Genomic DNA, 21,989 nt, shown 5'->3' on the forward strand with positions numbered 1-21,989 from the left:
TATTTTTTATTTTTTCAAATATCTTAAAAATGCAAGAATCTAAGCTAATTGAACAGACAGTAGCTAAATCTTCCACAGGGGTAGTGTGGATTTTAAATGGAATAGCCCAATTCACCAGCCAAACAAAAATATCTAGAGAGCGAGACATGTACCTATATAATGTGATATGTTTATCATATAGCTGAAGACAGTTGTATTACCTGATAACTTCCCCATATTTATTGTATAATTGAGATTTAAAGCCTGTTCATAATATACACTCTGCCCTTTGCCAAACCACCTTCCAGTGTTGTACCCCATAATTAGGGTGGTTCTTATTTTACAAAAGTCTGAAATACCATGCTCCTAACCCCTAGAATGGTTCAGTTGGATGAAAAACTTATCCTGTAAAATGTTTAGAAATATTGAACAATATTTACTGGTAGCTCAAGAGCCTCCAATATGGTCGTGACTATCCGGAACATTGGTCGTCGGACATTTTGGAGCATTTTTAGGGGGGGTATATTTTCAAAATAGAGTGTTTCTTGATACTCAATCTTTGTAATTACATTAACAGTAACTAGTTTAACATATATATAACAAAAGGTGTCTTGTATTTACTTCCATTGTTGTTTTAAGCTCAACCAGATATGGCACTTTGTGCCGTGAATACTCCTAAATACTGGTCGTCAGCAATTTTTGAGCATATGTAAGGGGGTCTAATTTCAAAATAGAGTACCTCCCGATGTCCAATCTTTGTAATTGCATTAACAGTAACTAGTTTAACAGATATATAACAAAAGATGTTTTGTATTCACTTCCATTGTTGTTTTGAACTCAACCAAATATGGTAGTTTCACTAGTTCGTGCTGAAGTACTCCTAAATATCGGTCGTCAGCCATTTTCGAGCAAAGGGGTCTATTTTCAAAATAGAGTGTCTCTTGATACACATATCTTTGCAATTACATTAACAGTAGTTCTAGTTTAACATATACATAACAAAAGGTGTCTTGTATTTACTTCCATTGATGTTTTAAACTCAACCAGATTAGACATGGCACTTCGTGCCGTGAGTACTCAAAATACCGGCCATCGTCAGCCATTTTCGAGCAATTGTAAGGTGGTCTAATTTCACAATAGAGAATCTCTTGACATACAATCTTTGTAATTGCATTAACAGTAACTTGTTTAACTTATATATAACACAAGGTGTCTTGTATTCACTGCTATTGTTGTTTTAAACTCAACCAGATATGGTAATGTGCGCAATGAGTACTCATAAATACCGGTTGTCAACCATTTTCAAGCAATTATATAATTAAGAGGGTCTATTGATCCTCAAGTTAAAACTTGGCAGATGGGTGGATGGGGCCTTCTAGACAATTGCATGGCTGTCTTGATAAGACCAGGTCCTTTTAAAAAGCAACTGGAGGTCATTACGTAGAGCACAGGCTGGCGTTTAACGGTGCAGTGAATAAAGGCCTATAGCCACAGAAAATATACAAAATTACTGAATGTCTTTCTCTGGTTGAGATTAAAACAACAATGGAAGTGAATACAGGACATCTTTAGTTATATATGTGTTAAACTAGTTACTGTTAATGCAAATACAACGATTGAGTATCAAGAGACACTTTATTTTGAAAATATACGGCCCTAAAATTGCTCAAAAATTGCTGACGACCGGTATTTAGGAGTACTCACAGCACATACATGTACTACCATATTTGGTTGAGTTGAAGACAACAATGGAAGTGAATACAAGATATCTTTAAACTAGCTGCTGTTAATGCAACTACAAAGATTGAGTATCAAGAGACACTCTGTTTTGAAAATAGACCCCCTTATAATTGCTCCAAAATGGCTGACGACTGGCCCTATTTAGGCACTCACCGCACATGCACAAACTACCATATCTGATTGAGAATAAAACAACAATGGAAGTGAATACAAGACATCTTTTGTTATATAAATGTTAAACTAGTTACTGTTAATGCAATTACAAAGATTAAGTATCAAAAGACACTCTATTTTGAAAATAGACCCCCTTTTAAGTGCATGCTCATAATGGCTGACGACCGGTATTTAGAACTACTCACGGCACAAACTACCATATTTGGTTGAGTTTAAAACAACAATTGAAGTGAATACAAGACATCTTTTGTTATATATATGTTAAACTAGTTACTGTTAATGCAATAACAAATATTGAGTATCAAGAGATATTCTATTTTGAAATTAGAACCATTTACAATTGCTCAAAAATGGCTGACGACCAGTATCTGGAGTGTTCACGGCACAAAGTGCCATATCTGGTTGAGCTTAAAACAACAATGGAAGTAAATACAAAACACTTTTTGTTATTTATATGTTAAACTAGTTAATGTTAATGTAATTACAAAGATTGAGTATCAAGAGACACTCTATTTTGAAAATATACCCCCCTAAAAATGCTCCAAAATGTCCGACGACCAATGTTCCGGATAGTCGCGACCATATTGGAGGCTCTTGAGCTACCAGTAAATATTGTTCAATATTTCTAAAAATTTTACAGGATAAGTTTTTCATCCAACTGAACCATTCTAGGGGTTAGGAGCATGGTATTTCAGACTTTTGTAAAATAAGAACCACCCTACCCATAATGCCCCTGCCACATGTGAGCAGCTCTCTTTTTTTTTGCCATTGCCATATACACGAAAGAGTTAACACCCCCTCTCCTCTTTACTACTAATAACCCTGCTGGCCCCATACAAAACTCTACACCTGAGGTGCTGATCCCCTTCAGCTATGTGGGGGCAAGGGTGGGCAGTGTCATACTGACCAGGGAGGTACGTCCCCCAAGGCTTGAAATCATTATAACAGTAAAATAGATCAGAGTGTGTGCAAAATGCTGACCTATTTGCTGTGCTATTTGCTATGTTACCTACATGTAGGTAACAAACATCCTAGAACTGTTATATCAAACCGAACATTTTGACAAGTCTTTTGTCAAAAACTGAGCATTTGCACGCATTTTATCCCTATAGGCACAAAAAGTTGACCTTTGACCATTTTGGTAATAACCCAAGACCAGTGCAACCCAGATAAGTCAAACTATACACTTTCTGAATCCTTATGATTAGAAGAATACATTGATATAATTTGGTTAACAATTGGATCAAGTTTTGTAACCTTATAGAAAGTTCAATGACCTCTAGCAGAGTTGTTGCCAGGTAACACAAAGTCTAACCTCACTTTTTGGTCAGGTCTCATCCCGGGGGTCTCATGGTCTAATACATAACTATCAGGGCCGTTCCGACCATTAGGCCAGGTAAGGCGGTCGCCTAGGGCATGGAGAAAGAAAAGGGGAGGAAAAAATGAGGGCAGATAAAAAGAAAAAATGGGAGGAAAATAAAAAGGGGCGAAAAGAGAAACAGAAAACAGGGCGGAAAAGGAAAAGGATACACGGGCGAAGAAAAAGAAAGAAGAAACGGGCGGAGAAAAGAGGAGAAGAAAAAGAAAGAAGAAACAGGCGGAGAAAAGGAAGATGAAAATGGGCAGTGAAAAAACAGAAGTAACAATAGAAGGAGAAAAGAAACAAAAAACACTCAAGTGTCGAAGAAGAACAAAAAGTGGGATAAAAATACAGAAAAGAAGGAAAACCATAGGCGTAGATCCTGGGGTAAATTCCCCCCCCCCAATATTTTGCCAGCGGGTTGAGGGGGATGATTGTCCTCCCCCTGATGTTGACGACTGTATGTGGGTTTCTGACCTCATATTTGGCCATTTATTCCAAAAAGTGCAATTTTTTTTGCGCTTAGGCTACTTTATTCCATTTTTGCACCACATTTCAATAGTTTAGCTTCAAAATGGCAAAATGTTTTCGCGTGCATTTGTACCACAAACTTATTATGTCGCCAAAGGTGCTGAATTCACTATACTTCAAGAATTTTTTTCCAACCCCATCCCTCCACAAAAATGTCAAAACGAAATCTACATCACTGATGAAAATGGTTGTGGGCAGTATAAAAATAGATCAAAACTGATGAGTTTTCAAGGGGGTAACCCCCTTAACACTTTTTTGGTATGCTTTGGTGGGGCGGCAGGGAGAGGCTTTGCCTAGGGCGGCAAAATCCCTAGGAACGGCCCTGATAACTATGACATGGGTTATATCCACATGTTAGCCATGCTTTCTAAATTCATAAACTTTTACCTAATTACCTTCATTTTGAATGTCTTCAACATTGTGTTCACCTTTGCCATTTGTTTGGTTCATTAACAAATCTATCCTTTCAAAAAAAGTAAATATCTGTAAATAATTTTTATGAACTTTTGGGTTCCTAGTCTAGCAAATCACTGCTACGCCCTTTAAGCACTCCAAAATGTTTACTGTGTACAAATGTGATATCTCTCTATCCTCCAAAATACTTCTATAAAGTCCCATTCAGTGATCCCAGCAAAAAGTGTAAAAAAATATAAATTGTTTATAAAGTGTTTAAAAGTGAAGGATACGTCATTCAAATTGTCATTTGGTATTTTTGAAATGAAAAATTTGGCAAAAAAAGAAGTAAAATAGCTAGCAGTGCTAGTATTTACGAAGTTGAAGCCCTATTCAAATACTTGCAGCTAATTTATATACTGTCAGTATATAAATTAACAGATTCATGTAAATGCCTTATTTTGTCTCAAGTACACGTCTTTCGGGTGAACCACTAGCAGGCTATGTTAGCATATCTATGACAATAATATAACAAGGTACCAAAATCTTAATTTTGATGATTTTTACCATTGTCCGGATGAGCAAATCGCTGAATGGGCCACAAAATAATACTTACCTTTTTCCAAGTAATCTATTCATGAGTGAAGTTTTCCCGACTCTTTCTTGCCCAACAAACATAAGCCTTGATCTATTGACTACTTTTTTGCCAAACTTTATGGCCTTGTTGTAAGCACTGAGTGCATGTGGTCCTCTGGCTCTTACTTCAGCAGGGATTACTGTTGACTGATAAAAACAACAAATCATTTTCCAGATTTTGCATACCAGTTTTCTTCCTTTTTGATACATGTACATCATAACTTCCGTTAAATATTTTAAAACTGATATACACTGTCTTATGTAATTTCAAGGGAGCTGTTTTATTAACATAATATCATAATATAATTTTTACTAGATTTATCTTCTGTTCTCAAGATGAACTCCTAGATGATCCCAAAACAATGACCCCTAGACTTTTGACCCCTGAGAACCTCAGTGAAACCTACACTAAAATATCGAGCCACTGAAGCTGCATCAAAATGCATTGCATTCTGTGGACAAAACATTCAGAACAATGTAGGAAAATTACCTCAATTAACCTCTGGCCTGTGACCTCTGACCTACAACATAGCTCACATAATACCTCCCTACTCATGGACACTTGTGTTCAAGTTACAGAGAGGCCTTAAACAATGGAAATGGGAATCAAATTCTTGAGCACTTCTAATGAAGTTGCATCAAAATGTAGACAAAGGTGCATAACATTTTTTAAAGATTTTGACAAATGACCTCTAATAACATTAAAGGAAGTCTCTGGCAATCACAACATTATGCCTTTTATGTTAGAAAGGGAAAAATAATTATCACGCATACGAATCATGTGGTTTTATTTAAAACAAACTCATATTGACCATAAAAACAAATAAAACAGCCATCTCTCAACACGCAATATTCAAAATTCCAGGGCACCAAAATTGTCTGGGGCAATTACATCCCAGTAAAACATGGGGTAATACAATGAAGGCTGATGACAATTGAGCACAAATAACCACAACATGATTGCCCTAGACAATTTTAGCGAGAGAATTGTGAATATTGCATGTCAAGATGAGTTTGTTTTAAATAAATCATGTGATTCGTGCTTGATGATTATTTTCTAACATATATGAGGCATAATGTTGTGATTGTCAGAGACTTCCTTTAAATTGACCCTAACGTATTCTACCTAAGCCCTCTCTACATATGGACACTTCTAAAGAAGCACTGAACAATAACCGGTCGCAAACCAGAGGAAAAGCATTTCTATATTGCACTAAAATCTACAACATTTTTTTTGCATATTTTAACTAAAATTTTTTCATGACAATACAACACACAAAATGCGAGGATCGGAAATAAATGATGCAAGCCCAAGAAAATTGTCTTACGCCCAGCTAGGGTTAAGCATATAGGCCGCCTCCTTCTTCATTATTAAATATTATAATTGACTGGTTAGACACAGTGAGAGACTTATCATGAGGACTTTGAGTTGAGATTGCCCGAGTAACAAATGTGAACTCAGGTAGTGCAGTGGTTAAGACTCTGGACCGGCAATCCAGCAACTGGGGTTCAATCCCCACTGAGTCCTGATTTTTTTATCTCTCAAAGGCATTAATTTTGCCCGTCCCAGGATCAAACTCCCTGTCTAAAATGACGACCAGACGGGTGGCTAGCTAAGACCCTGTCCAACCCTCGTATATACCCATAAGTGTCTCCAAGAACATTACATGTAATAGGCAACACAAAATGCACCCACCGACCCACCAAAACACCACTCCTGTTTCCATGCAGGGCTTTTGTTGCCTAATTGTGATTGGGCATTTGCACTGCTTACTTTGTTTACATCTCCTGCAATGGCTGCTGCTCCAATTCCCTGCTGGTTGTGAACCCTCTTTTGCCGTTTTTCTTCAAGTTCCTTTTGTATTTTCCAGATTTTTTCAGCAATTAAATGATAATATTCGTCCTGTTGGTGGAAAATGTGCAAATGAGATTACAAAATGCCTAGTATGTTCTTCAAATACTTTTTCTTAATATGATCATCTATGTTAAAAATATACAAAGATTCATGAAATTAACAACACCAAAAATATGGTTGAATAAAGAAAATTGTCTTGGTGTAAAAAAACAATTGAACTCCTACAGTCTACCACTTGCCAAATTAGAACCACACAGTGTGAATTTAAAGCATGAATTAAAATGGCTACATGTCAAAACTTGCTCAATTATGGCATGTTGCCGTCATGCCAGTTACTTCATACCCAGTAAATGCCAAGCCCAGTCCACAAGAAATTTAATTCTTCAAATTTGTGAAGCATATTCCAATTTTTTATAGGTTGGGAAACACAACTTCCATCACTGTTGTCAATCATTCTGTAAGTGGTGGTCTGAGCAAGTTCTTAAAAGTGCTGTTCAATTATAACAATATCAGTTATTTTTGTAAGATAATTTCTGTTGGCTGCTTAAGGGGGTACTACACCCCTGGTCAATTTTGTGCCTATTTTTGCATTTTTCTCAAAAATTACAGCGCATTGGTGGCAAGTAAGATATGTATATTATAGTACAACTACTGCACTGAAAATTCAGCAACTCAACGTAAGTAGTTATTGATTTATTGATCAAATATTGGTTTTCCCTCATTTTTGACTGTAACTCCACAACTGTTGTCTGTGCTGATATCAAATTTCCAGTACAGTAGTTGTAGTCCTTGCCCCTATATACATATCTTACTTGTCACCAATGCGCTATAATTTTTGAGAAAAATGCAAAAATAGGCACAAATATGGGCAGGGGTGTAGTACCCCCTTTAATGTAATTTCCAAACTGGTATACAAAATAGATTGTTAGCAATAAAGTGATAGCCTGTATGTAACACAATTTTACATTAGTTAAAACTTACCCTGCTGCTAGCTTGCTCATACATGTCTTTTTCCACCTTGCGGGCATATGCCACTATATTACCCATGCGTTTATCTCTCATGGCTGCTGGATCCGGACTGGGGAATATTGCTTGCACTCTGGAACAGAGAGTGCAAATAAAAATAGGGTCGATGGTCCCAGATAGGTTGTCTGAAGATATGAGACATGTTTTTTATTCATTTTCAGCCTATTTTACAAGTTATCCTCAAATGACCTTTGACCTTCAGGAGGTAAATGAGGATAATTTACTGGGTGGGTGATTACATTTATTTTTGCCCTCAAATTAGAGAAAATAATTTACTGCATCCAGTCATTTGGAGTTTCAGAAATGTAGACCTATTTTTGCAAACATTTTGGACTTTACCCTCCCCTAAATGGACCTTTAATGGCTCTTTTTATCATGACTTGACCTTTTGTGATGTTTCCAAATTTAAACCTTTTGCATGCAGTTTTTCCTTTTTCTTAACAATTATAACATTTTTAGTTATTAAGCCCTATATAAAAGTTGTGATAAACTTGAAACACTCATACACAGGACATCTTATGCCAATATTAGCATAGTAATCATGTACATGTAGCAACTTTCAAGAAAAATTGTATACCATATTATATTTCACTTTGGACATTTAAAAATCTTATACTACCGTAATTATCACTTACCATTACTCCTAGGTATGAAAAAAGCAGTAAAATTAAATGGGAAAGGTAATATTTTTATTTGGTAGAATAGTGAAAAAATGTTTTGAACTTTTAGGCGACAAGAAAAAGAAACCCTGTTCTACGGGCGGACGGACCTTTCATGTAGGGTCGGTCGGTCGGCCGGTTTTTTGTTTGTTTTTGGAAATGACCCAAAAAATAACTAAAATCTGTAAACAATTTCCGGTATGAGAGATGCCATTTTGTGGCATCTCTGTGGTATATGTTGGTATTTTCCATCCGCCAGTAAATGAATTTACTAGAACTTGGAAATATATGGCCAACTCTGAATTATATTGACATTATTTCCCAAATATAATTAAAAAGTTCATTTTGCCAATTCTTATATTAATTAAAGTAAATAACATAGGCCCCAATGTTGCACAAAATAAAGACCCATGTAGAATCCCAGCTAAAAGGTATAAAAAGTAGTTAACAAAAAATAACATATATTCTTTCAACATTTAAAGTGTAGATTGATTGCAGGAAAAATTGTTCATAATTATAATATTATTACCTATTAGTGCATGCTCAAAAATAGACTTGCAATCATAACAATGAGGAATGTATATCTGAATTAAGAATCCAAATTTATGGGCTCAATGAATTCTTTCAGGTTTTGTGTGGAAATTACTCAAAATTATATTAATTTTTAGCTTCCTATAACATTGTGTACTGTGTGATATTTATTCCTAAGACAAAACGGACATTACCAATCCCGTATATCGGATTCCTTGTCACGCTCAGACAGGGGCGGATCCAGGATTTTGAGAAGGGGGGGGGCACTCCTGAAAATTATAAAATGTAAGAAATGGCCTCAAGCGGGCATCCCAGAGCACTTTGCGCGACACAGGGGGGTGTCTGAGGGGTGATGTGCCCCCTCAGAAGTGAGAAACTTTTGGAAAATGAAGACCCAATTGAAGCCATTTGGTGGACCATTTTGGCACTATTATTGTGTAAAATTTGAGTTTGAAAAAGCCTAAAATTTTCAAAAAGACGGCCCAATTGAAGCCATTCGTGGACACGCTTTTGACCTCTTTTGTATATAAATTATTGCTTTATATGTAACCATAACATTGCACACGACACAGGGGGGTCTGAGGGGGATGCCCCTCAGAAATGGGAAACTTTTGCAAGATGAAAACCTAATTGAAGCCATTTGGTGGACCATTTTGGCACTATTATTGTGTAAAATTTGAGTTTAAGCGAAAAAAAAACCGGGCAGTTGTCTATGGGGTGTCTGATGTTCCCCCTCTGAAATTTGGAAAGGTCCAACTGAAGCCATTTGGTGCATATACGAGAGTATACCGTTGCTTTTTAAAACAAAACCGGGCCCGAATTCAATTTGCCAAATGTTACACTGACACTTTATAGGCCTAAGACTCGGAGATTTAAAGTATGCATGGATCGAAGTCAGCATGGAGTCTGTATTAATACTGACTTTAATGACAAAATGTGACGGGCCCTGCATCATCGACGGACCAGCAGTAATCAACAAGCACTGCCTAAAAGAATCACAGGCCTATATACTAGTATTATAGGGCCTACTTCTGATAGACCAGACTGTGAGCTACTGTGTGGTTTATTTTGGCATAGGCCTACTAATTACGTGCAATTTAACTTTTCCACTTCTCCTTTTCTCATTTCTTTTTTCCCTCTTTCTCTTCTCTTCTCTCCTCTTTTTTTTTTTTTGGGAGGGGGGCGCTGCCCCTGAATCCAGCGCCTGGAGAGTGCCACCCGGTGTATGATACTCACTACAGATTTATTAGGCTATAGGCCCAAAGATTTTCTATCTTTCTTTTTACATTGTTCAGTTTTCTTTTTTCTTTCTTTTCTTTTTTCCTTTCTTTTCTTTTCCTCATTTCTTTTCCTCCTTCCCTTCTCTTTCTTTTCTTCTTTTTTATTTTTTGGGATCCGCCAAAAGGGGGGGGGCACAGGCCGGCTGCGCCCCCTCTAAATCCGCGCATGCGCTCAGACCACCCGGGCCCCTGCTCAGAATCATACATATGAGAGACAGGATGATCTCTAAACACATGATTCCTTGGGCATATAGGCGGCCTAGCTCAACCTCATCCAAGGTATCTCAGCACCTACCTACATATAAAGTCTCCAGTACATCACATGGGCCTAGAGAAAGCGCAGATCCATTTGACGGAGAACCATGGTACTTTGAAAGAGGAGTCAAAGAGGCCATTCACATCTGGGCTAACCAACCTTCTTTGAATAAGGAGGGGGTGCTACAATTTATCAAGAGTCTACCGATCCAGTTCTGACAAGTCAAGAGTCGTCAAATTGTTCAACAAACTGGATCATTCTGCTGAAGAAGGTTGTAGTCTCAACAATCAAACATTTCAAGTGAGCAAATTTATGTGTTGTGAATAAAAGTTTAATCATTCACTTACAAAACAACATATTGTTTGCACATTTTTAATTTCCCATTAATTTGGAAGGTAGTACTGAAAACTTGAAACTTTATACTTAAGCTGAGAGCATGGAGTTCATCTTTGTCGGCAATCATCAGTAGTGATGATACAGATATACATGTAATGATGACGGAACTAAACTTGCATCACTGCAACTTACAGTTTATATACTAGGTGGTTCCTCAAATCCTGGCTCACGTCCTGATGCCATGGCTGTGCCGGGCCAGTGGCAGGCACCGCCAAATAAGGCAGACCACCTGGCATTGATCCACCTGTCAAGCTGGACAAGTTGGCCAAGCTGCCAAGCCCACTGGTATCCAGGTTACTGGATATGTTTAGACCTGCTGTCACATCTGCATCAGTGCCATTACTTCTACCTATTATATCAGGGGAGAAAGGTTGAAAATAAGCCAATCAATCAAAATCACATATTACAAAGTGACAACAATCCTGGAAATCAAGGGAAAAGGTCCAATATATAAAATAAGAGCAACTGCTAGATGATATACATGGGCAATTCCAAGCAAGAGAGCCGTAAGTGCAAATTATTGATAAGTCGATACCTGCATGCGCCACATTAATTGACAAACTTAGGAGCTCAACAACTGATAGTAATTTGATTCAGTTATACCCAACTGGATAGTACAAAAATATTTAATTGTAAAATTCTCAACATGAAATGACAGGGATACAAATGTCCCATAACTATAAAGAATGTGTGGCTGTCTCTTTATAAAATAACATGGGCACCTTTAAATTGCAAGCAGAACTGAATTAAGGAATCGGATAGCAACATTTGCACAGTATTCATTGTGGGACATGAGAGCACATCAGACATATCAAATTGCATTCTGAATATGAGGAATGTCCTTATGATATCAAATCATTTTTAATTATTAAAAATTGATCTTTTTTATTTTTGATATTTAGCAGTCCTCGAAGTAAATTTATAAATCTAATGACATGTATACTTATAGTCTATGTGGCTGGAATGAAAAGTCGACAATCAATTGAAAATTTTGACTTCTCGTATTAAAGATATATACATAAAGTTTCTCAAAAGACTACAAATTTGCAGGTCTTTTTGAAAAAAATATATCTTCAATACGAAAGGTCAAATTTTTTAAATTAAGGACAACTTTTCCTCCCAGCTGCATATACACGTTAAGTATATATCATAAGATTTATGAAGTTTACTTCAAGAGCTATTAAATGTCAAAAATATCAATTTTGAATATTTTGCCATAAAATTTGTTTTATATCGCAAATTTGATATCAGAAGGACATTCCTCATACTCAGAACGCAATTTGATATGTCTGATGTGCTCTCATGTCCCAAAAAATTACTGTGCAAATGTTGCTATCAGATCTCGCAACACAACAGAAATGTATTCATCCACAATAGATAAATTGAGTATACATACTGCATTATACACATAGTGATACTTTTTTAATGCATCTGCTTTTCAATGTTAAGCCAAATTTACAAGTACTGTGACCTGCTTGAGTGAATCTTAACTTACTGAGTGCCTGTGGCATCCCCGGTGGTTGTGTTTGATTTTTGCCATTGTAGGGTATTCCAAGTGCCTGGTACGCTCTCTGCATGCTAATCTGGTCAACCTGCCCTGTACTGATTGAGGTCGGTGTTTGCAGAGTATTCGGATCCATTGCCATGCTAGCACGCAGAGCTAAAAAACAGAATTAAGACAGCACAATCATATCATGATAGTCATAGTATCTGTGATCAGACAAAATGTGTCAGTATGTTGTCATTTTGTTGGTTGGAAATGTTGGAAATAAGCCAATCAATCAAAATCACATATTACAAAGCAAGATTTCTAAAGAAAGAAATAAAGAAAGTTTATATTCAAATAAAGAATAGTTTGCCAAAGCCAGGATGTTTGCACTACACAAGTACTCACCAAATAGGTCAAGGCATGGACCTTGAAAAAGAAGTCAAGGCATGGACCTTGAAAAAGAAGGTCTCAGGATTCAATAGGCATTGCCCTTTTCACCATGCTCGAAGTTAACAAAACATCCCTGCTATATACGTATATAGCAAATTATTCTTTCTTTCTTTATTTGTTTACAAAAGACAAATAATACTATTTTGGGGCAAATCAGGACATTTTTTCAAATTTTGACTAGTCCAAATTTTATCCTAAAGGTGACTTTCAACCTTTCAGCAAATAACTCCGGATCCGGAATAATTATTTTGTCTCAATTGGTAAAGATATCAAAGCTTTGGACACATCAGATTTACCTGCCTATTAACCAGCTCCTGAAAAACTCACAGAGATTTACCCCTGAGAAGTTTGTGCCAAACTCTCTAAGATCGATAGAAAAAAGGCAGGGGTTCAAGATGGAATACCCGCAAAATTGATCTGTGAGTTCCCTTTCGAGCTCAATGTGCTGTTGACCCACTATCATAATGCTTCTTTTCAAGAAAGATCAGTACCGGTCCAGTGGAAGCATGCAATTGTGGTGCCCATACCTAAGAATATCCCACCTATATGGAACCAACTCAGACCTGTTTCAAAACAGATCAATTTGCCAAAGTGGCCAAATCTTTCAGGGAAACCGTAAAGGGAGATCCATAACTCATTATTTAGTCAAACTAATGAATAACATTATAAAGCATGCAGATCAACCAAAAAGCATGTCTTGTATTACTGATTTCAGTAAAGTGTTTGATCAGGTGGATCATAATATGTGACGTGTCATGTCAAAAGGAGACACTTTTGGGCAGGTTATCAATTTTGAGGTTTTAACATATCTTAAATATAGAGATATTTTGCTCCACAATGCTGTTTTCCCCAATGAAATCGGACACTAAGCGAAGATATTGAGTGCGTAAGTCATAGTATTATAAAATTGGAAATTGAGATATCGGCCTTTAAAAATATTATTGACAATGTTGAGATTAGGAATTACCTAGAAAAATGCCTCGAAAAAAACAAGATGCCAGCTATATTCCGGTCTGAAACTATCAGACAATATCTTTAAACACTAATAACATCACAAATTCGCAACAAACCCAAATTGTGAAAAAATCTCCCCGGGCAGATTTTTGGCTATTTCTCCATTTACGATCCTGCCCAAAAGTGTCTCCTTTTGATGTGACACGTCACATATTGCCATCCCCAAGTTGCTAAAAATGGGCTAGACCCACAGTCCTACCATGGAGAGTCCAATGTGTAACAGAGTGGAGTGAACTCATGGGAGGGGTCCCACAGGGCACTCTGGATGAGAATACATTCGTTGGCCAGGAGAGTACCATCCAGTGTGACATGGACAAATTTAACAATTGGGTCACTGACAATCATATGAAATTGAACGCATCCAAGAGCATGTATATGGATGTCACCTTTGTGTGGTCAGAATTTGCAGAGCACTGATGTGGTAAAGATCCTGGGTGTTAAAATTGCTAGTAACCACAAGTGAGACAATCACACAGATGACACCATTAAATGTGCAAATGGATGCCTTTTCATGCTCAGTACACTAAGGCATTATTGTCTAAGTATACATTATCTGGTGTCAGTTTTATTTACCCTCTTCTTGAATATGCTGTGACTGTATGGCACCCCAACATTACGTTTTAGAGTGCATACAGAAAAGGGTGTGAAAGATCATTATGGGTTTTCAATATATTTCTTACCAAGAAGCACTTATCACATGTGATATTTCTGAGCTCCGATTATGTTGTGACAAAATCTGTTTGGACTTTGCCAAAACTCTTTCTGAGCGAGTCAGAAGGACTCTCCGTAATGCCAACACACTGACTGTGCCAAAAACATGCACTAAAACATGCACATGCACATGCGAGTGATGGCTTGTATGAGCGAGTGAGCAAGGAAGGTTGCTTTCATTTTAAGTGTCTTTGTTTAAAAATACTGTTAAATTATATGTATATGTCATTTATTGTTTAGCTTTTGTATTTTTATACCCCTGTGCAATATATGTAATTCACCCTTTTCCAATCTTGAATAAAAAGTTAGTCACAGATAGATACAATAATATACTTAGTAACTATACTTTTTCTAAATCCTTATGACCAGAGGAATACCTTGGTGTAATTTCTAACAACATTTGAGCAATTTTGAGTTATGAAGTTGAGACTAGCATTATCTTAGCATAATATATCCGCAACTGAGATGAAGCTCTTTCTGTTTAGTTTCCCTTTGTTTATAATCCTTCTACATGTATCTGTACTTCACCAACATGGCTTTTAATGGTTTTTTTTATTCCCACAAAGTCTTTGGGCATCCTCTGCATTGGGGTCCTCCTGTTTTCCTTGCAAGAATAGTTTTCTATGACTTATCACATGGACAAGTATCACTGAAGTTTTAGGTTCTTTTATCATCTGGGAGCCGTTTTTTGCATGTTGCTTTTATTTTAATTTAATATTTGTGTTCAAAAACATTAAAACAAGGAAAAAGGAAAGAAAAGAAAAACAAGTAAGAAATAGTTTACAATCAGCAGTTCAACCTGGAAGCAATTTACGTCTTTAATAAATCACTGGAGTAAACAAGTCTGACAGTAACAAACAAACAAATTGTGATGGTTCCCGTTGTTTTAACACACTACTACATGAACTCAATCTATGACATGGAATATTAAAATGGCACAGGGGAAATCCAAAAACCTGTGTGGGCAACTTGTTTATATTTTGTTTCTTCAATTTGTCATCGTGTCTTTTAAAAAATTTTTGAAAATACCAATTTAATTAAATCTAAGGGCTGTTACTATGTACTAGTATCTAGTTGAAGGCCAGTGGGGTTTTTGGACTGTCTACAAGAAAATTATTAAAGGAGAGTGCAGGTCTGGGAAAGTCCCAATCATTCAGATTTACTACAACGAGAAGATTAACATTTTTTCATGAACATTCAATCTTTCACTTACCTTGCTGTGACCGCCTGTCAGAAGCATTTTTTAAGGGCAAGCATACTGGACAGTCACTGCGAGTGCAATTTTTCCAGTGGGAAATGATTTGTCTTGATGAAGCACAATGTGCAACTAGAATTGGAGAGAGAAGTATGTTAACCACATGGTAATCAAGGTTAGATTATAACAATGTTCAAACACTTAATGTATGACCTTTTCAATTAAATTTGATTTTTTGGCATATTTGTAATGTTTACATATCTTACACTTAATTGGAATCAAACAAGTTTGTTGCATTTGTAAAACGATAAAGGCATTACATCCTCATAGATAGCTCTGTTTTCCACATGTCTCCTTTAGAGTAAAAGCAAGGGGAATGTGCCACTTTTCTCAGTGCCTTGAACTATTTTGTTAGGGAAGTGAGTTAAGAGTGGGCAACAATTTGAAGAAAGGGGGACTTTCATTTCAACATGGATTCATCCAGGATGATTTTTATGGCCAGTCCGGCAAGATACTCGTCTTGAGTATCCAAACTAGCAAGCAAAATGTTGTCGGATATTAAGCCGTAAAATCCAAGCATGCGTATTTGAAGAGCTATGTAGCAAAAGCCATTACATCCAACTGGCTGAAATTGAGTTATTTGCATAACATTATAGTGTGGGTAAAAATACACATTTTGGTGGTTGACCTTCATACCCCTTCTATCGTATATTTCCCGTTTGGGAAATCTTGGGGAATATACGGAAATCTGACATTAAAATGAATATAAAATTTTAGGAAAATAATTTTTTGATGTATAAGAGTAGCCTTGAATGTCCTTTAACTATTAAAACCAAAAGGAACTATTTTGGGGTCACTATGTTTGAAAAAAAATCATTGTAATTAATGAAAGCTGTAGCATCGGAAATGCTCAAAAAAATTGTCATTTTGCCGATTTAATCAAAAATTCATAATTAAAAAAGTTAATTCAATTTTTCTTTTTGATTTTGAAAGCATTAGTCAATTTACATAAAGTAGTGCAAATAAATGGGCTCAAATTTGAATGCAAAAGTGGTTTCTAGAAAAGGAGTAAATTTATTTTGTTGCAAAAGCCCTTACATCCACAAAAGGCATGATATTAAAGAAATAATAAAATAAATAGGAAAGCTTGAAAACTGTACCAAACCTATTCTTTTAGTTTCTATTCATCAACACTCTATCCGAACCCAAATTGAATCAAATCGAACAAGTAATACTTGCACAATTAAAAAAAGCCGTTTTTCTCAAAAAGTCAAAAGTGGATGTAAGGGGGTTTTGCAACAAAAAGCTCTTCAAATACAGACTCAATCTTACAATCACCAGGGGCGTATTTCACTAACATAAATGATTCATAAAAGTCTTCAAGGGTGGATCCAGGGGAGGGGTTGGACCACTCACATCCACCTTTTTGAGGGTTTTGAAAAAGGAAAAGACGGACAGACATGCATGCAGAGAGAAAGAAAGAACAAAAAAGGAAGAGGAAATCTGCAGCTTATGTTCACTTCCAATCACATCATTCTTATATATATATTCGGGCGTTGACAGTCAAAAAGTTAGCATGATGGCTGATTTTGACACACATTTTTGCAACATTTTCTAGACTACAACACCAAAATGGGTCATGCAGTATACTATGTACTGCTCTGCAGACCCCATTTTCTTAAATCCTGGATCATTCCCAAATCCTTAATAGATGGTTATTAAATCTTAAGTCCTTATGTGATTATTGATTGTTACGATGAGAGCTAGGCTGTTCTAATTTTGTGCTCTGTAAAGTTAAATAATTTCTATATAGGCACAAGGCTCAAATCTGAACTGATTTTGCTTTCACCAATTCTACTGGTAAAATATCTTTCCAGGATACTTCATAATTGATGGGTTCTGTGTTTTGCATTTGACTTTTCATCTATTTCAACTATTTTCCTTTTTTTATCCAAGTGTTGTGATTTACAGCAATTGGTCAATTGGCACAATCTCTAAGTTTTTTTTAATAGGGCCTAATGGTGGTATTTGTATGCAAGCAGGTATATACATGTAAAGATACCCTACCTTTACAGGACTTTCCTGCTTGGCAATTGGGCATGTGATTCAGCACATTTTTAAATGTGCGGCAGTGAGGGAGAGCACATAGTCTGATTTCTCCATTGGCTTGGTTCTCCCGTTGTTGACACTTCTGTGCATGTAGTAGCAACACAAGCTGTTGTTGGATCATCTTGCGTTTCTCTAGGTCAGCAGCTGATTCTGGCTGCTGCCGAGTTGTGTTACCTGTTGTTCCTAGCTGTTGAAGATTTTGGTTTGCCACAGCTTGATGCTGCTGGCCCTGTTATTACAGAAATAAATAGAAAATGCCAAAAAAGAAAAAAAAGCAACAAATTCAGATTGTGATTGATCACACTTGGAATAAAAAAGAATTTTAAACTGTGACAGTCTTTTAGCTTAGGATTTTTCTGTTGGGCAAAATCATGCCAAACTTAAGATTTCTGGCCCAAGGTATTTTGGAGTGAAAAGAACAAGAACAGCTAGGTGATAATGGGGGGGCAAGCCTATATGGGGTGGGGCCCAAATCCACCAAACAAAAATGGGGGTAGGTGCAGGTGGTGCTGCTCTGGTGCAACACCCCCCCCCCATCAAAAAGTGTACTTTCAGAGTAAAAATATCAAAGAAAAACAAAAAGGAAATAATTAAGTTTAGATTTTGCAATCCAAGAGGGAAAATGACAAACTGGATTATTACTTTTTCAAAGAAACTGCGCACTCCACAAGTTTGCTTTTTTTATAACTAATTTGGTCTCAATAGAAATGAATTTTGGTCATAATTCTTACTAATTTCATGGCTAAAAAATTTCCTGTATGACCACCAAAATTTCCAATTTCTGACAATTTTAGCCTCAAATAAAAGTGAATTTTGCTTTGTAAAGGCCAGTGCATACAAAGCATGCAAAATTTTGCAATGTTACCATATTTGGGCCCAAAACATGGTGTTTTGGGGCTAAAAGGGAACATTTTTGGGGCCCTGGGTCCGGGCCCATCTGGCCGAATCAAGCCATGCGTTTGAAATATAGCTCAATGGTAAACGGCCAATTTTGTGTCGCACACAGCCTTCTCGACCACCTTTTTCAACTTTTTTTTTCTTTTTGGGTTGGCCATTTTATTGTTTTATTTTACTCGTCAAGTTACTATAGGCCTACATGTATGTGCTTTTTGTGCAATTAGCATTTCAACAGCTTTCTATTTCTTTGCCTTCAAGAAGTCAAAAACGATCCTGGGATCATCATGGAACTACGTACATATCGTATGGATTTCCTCTTTCTCCGACTCTCCCTCTTCCCTTCCCCCTCTCTTTTTCCTCTCTCTGCCTCCTATACATGTAGTTCTCTTTTTTCCCTGCAGGGGGGCGGGGGCCCAAATAGACTGTTTTTGCCCCTTACTCCCTGCAGCTTCGCCACTGTTTCAGCGCCCGTTGCTTTGCCTTCGAGAGGTCAAAAACGACGATAGGGCCTACACGTATTGAAGCTTATTGACAATATAAATCGTATGGTACTGCATATCGTATGGATTCCCTCTCTCTCTCTCTCTTCCCCTCCTCTCCCTGTCTCCTCTTTGTTCCCCTCTCTCCCTCCTTTTCCCTCTTTTTTCCTTGCACTGGGGGGGGGGCAGGCCCAAATAGGCAATTTTGCCAGAGGGGGCAATTGCCCCCCCCCTGCCTCCCCAGCATAACATAATAACATAATTTATTTTACCACTATATGCAAAGCACAATAAAATCACAAGAAATATATAGTACAATTCAGGAAAACATAGTGGAGGAGGACTGAGAAATAAGCCAAAGGCCTGTCAAGTCCCAGACTCCAATTCATTACTCTAACATTTTGTAATCTAAAATAAGAGAGTCCTTATCAGAACATTTAAAAGAGTTAAGATTTCTTAGAGTTTTTAACATGATTTGGGATATTGTTCCAAATCTTTAAACCCTGGTAGCAAATAGATTTGTTGCCAAATTCAAGCTTATTATAAGGATATTCAAAGTCAGAAGCATATCTAGTGTTATAATTATGATTATCTGCATTAGTTGTAAACATATTATTAAATGCTGGTGGCAACAAGTTGTTGCTGTATTTATACATGAATGTGCCAATATTAAGTTTACATCTAAGTCAAAAATTTTGAGTTGATTATATTTGATGGATTTGAATGACTTCTGTACTCACTATTACTAACTGCCCGTAGAGCATGTTTTTGTAATATGTGGAGCTTATTTTTACCAACACTGCCTGTACTACTCCAGGCAGTAATGTGAAAGGACCAGTGTATTATGATAAGGATAATGAACCGAGTGCAATGCATTAGTCAAGATAATCGCACGCGCCGTGGAGTTATTGCATTTAGCTAAATGCAATAACTCCATAGCAAGTGTGATTATCTTGACGTAATGCATTTGCATGAGTACATTATCGCGCCATATACTTCGAAAGTATATAAACAATAGGCAATATTAATTGCTGCATTCATTATATTAGTTTGAATATTAGGGAAAATATCTTAAATTGTAAAAACACCGTCAGGCCACTGACCTAGCAAGAAAATCAATCACTGTATAAGTTAGCTATCAATGGTATCGATTGCGCCATATATATACATCATACTATAGAAACTCAAGTTGTTCAGGCATGGTTTACAACCAATTGACTTTATGTTGTGACAATTATATTTGTGGTCCGAACACAGCATGAACCAGTTGACCTGATCAATTTTAACGCCCCATTAGATATAGGCCTACCTGTATTTCATTTGTAAAATGCTGAATATTGTGTAATGGTGTCATCTTGTATATGGTCACCCCTGTTTTTTAGCCCTTTTTAATTAACAGACGCTCGAGTATTCTCATTTGATGTTTGATTTATTTGGGTTCATTAATCATAATTTATGGCAGTGATAGTCAGGGTCTTAGCTAGAAATTGAGAGTTGCCCTTCATTTGAATAAAATTGCCTGTCCTAATTTGACCTTTAAAACATTTACCAGACATCTATAGCCCATTGGGGGCTTTCAAGGATTTTTGAGAATCCTGGCAGAACTAAAATTGGTCTATAATTGGTGAAGATATTCTTACTTTCTTTCTTATGAATTGGAATAACACGAGCAATTTATAGTTGATCTGGAATTGAACAGTGCCACTTTTTAAAGACATATTGAAAATACATGTAAGAGGAATACTTAATTCATCAGCAAGTTTTTTTATGATTAGAATTTTAGTATCCAGATTTTTTATAACTTCAATCACCTCCTCCTCTGTAATTGGAGTGAAGAACATGCTGCTTTGTAAAAGGATTAGAGAGATAAGTGGCTACACCACTGCATGATTGGGGGAGGGGGGGGCACCAGGCCTGATGGGGGAGGGAGGGGCACTAGCCATTTTTTGGCCATGTTTATATGGGATTTTCTAAATTTTCAAAATGATTGGGAGTATGATGCTACGTCACTGATATGTGCATGGGTTAAAATTAATCAAAAGTCAGTTTCCCTTCCCACAATTCATTTAAGGTCCTTGTTGGAACTCTTCATGTGACTAACTTAAGAGACTGTTTTTCATTTTTAGCTCATTTTACAAGTTGACCTCTAATGACCCCTAACCGCAGCATGTTGAACACAGCATTTACATGAAGGTTCCAATTGTGCAGCTATCACACAAGTTTGGTTGCATTTGCATTTTATACAACAGCCTTTTCATACATAGATACATATTGTGCTTATTTGTAAAGTGACAAGATCATAGCGTTGCTGCTTATACAAATATCAGAATCAGGTCATCACTTCCTCCAGACACCTTACAGTATGCTATCAGTCAGTACTTAGATTGTGAATATCCAAACAGCAGCGGGACAGAATGGGATAGTCATGGGTACAACCTACTCTTTACGAAACTGACTAGTCTATGATGTACATGTACAGGTATATGGCTCTCGGTGTACGAGACTGATGGCTTAACATCCCCTCTGAAGGACAAGCTTCTCCCATGGTTCATTTTTGCCCAATTCCAAATGAACAATGAGCAGAGCGGTATATTGTTCAAACAGCTAGCGAGAACCCTGCTGTACGTGTGCCAAATTTTTCCAATGCACGCTGCTGGCTGTATTATCTTTTAGCAATCACAAGATGTTCACAGATTGGCCAGACAATAGTAATACTAGTACAACTGTATCATGCTGAATGTTTGATGGATTATACACTAACTAGTCACACCCCCTGACACATACAAACCAGTCATAATGTTAGGTTTTTACTTTTAGTCATATGAAAAT

General features: G+C 36.8%; 1 protein-coding gene across 1 annotated transcript in view; it reads right to left on the reverse strand.

Annotated features, from left to right (window-relative positions):
- Positions 1–21,989, reverse strand: part of LOC140164306 (uncharacterized) — a 69,123-nt gene that overhangs the window by 39,453 nt on the left and 7,681 nt on the right. The window contains exons 4-10 of the mRNA XM_072187579.1: positions 17,743–18,013; positions 15,694–15,807; positions 12,312–12,476; positions 10,949–11,165; positions 7,650–7,767; positions 6,588–6,716; positions 4,794–4,960 (exon numbers count right to left, since the gene is read on the reverse strand). Of these exons, the coding sequence (XP_072043680.1) occupies positions 4,794–4,960; positions 6,588–6,716; positions 7,650–7,767; positions 10,949–11,165; positions 12,312–12,476; positions 15,694–15,807; positions 17,743–18,013 (1,181 nt within the window). The remainder of the gene's footprint in view (positions 1–4,793; positions 4,961–6,587; positions 6,717–7,649; positions 7,768–10,948; positions 11,166–12,311; positions 12,477–15,693; positions 15,808–17,742; positions 18,014–21,989) is intronic.

The sequence above is a fragment of the Amphiura filiformis genome, chromosome 11, assembly GCF_039555335.1.
Source record: "Amphiura filiformis chromosome 11, Afil_fr2py, whole genome shotgun sequence".
Lineage (NCBI taxonomy): Eukaryota > Metazoa > Echinodermata > Ophiuroidea > Amphilepidida > Amphiuridae > Amphiura > Amphiura filiformis.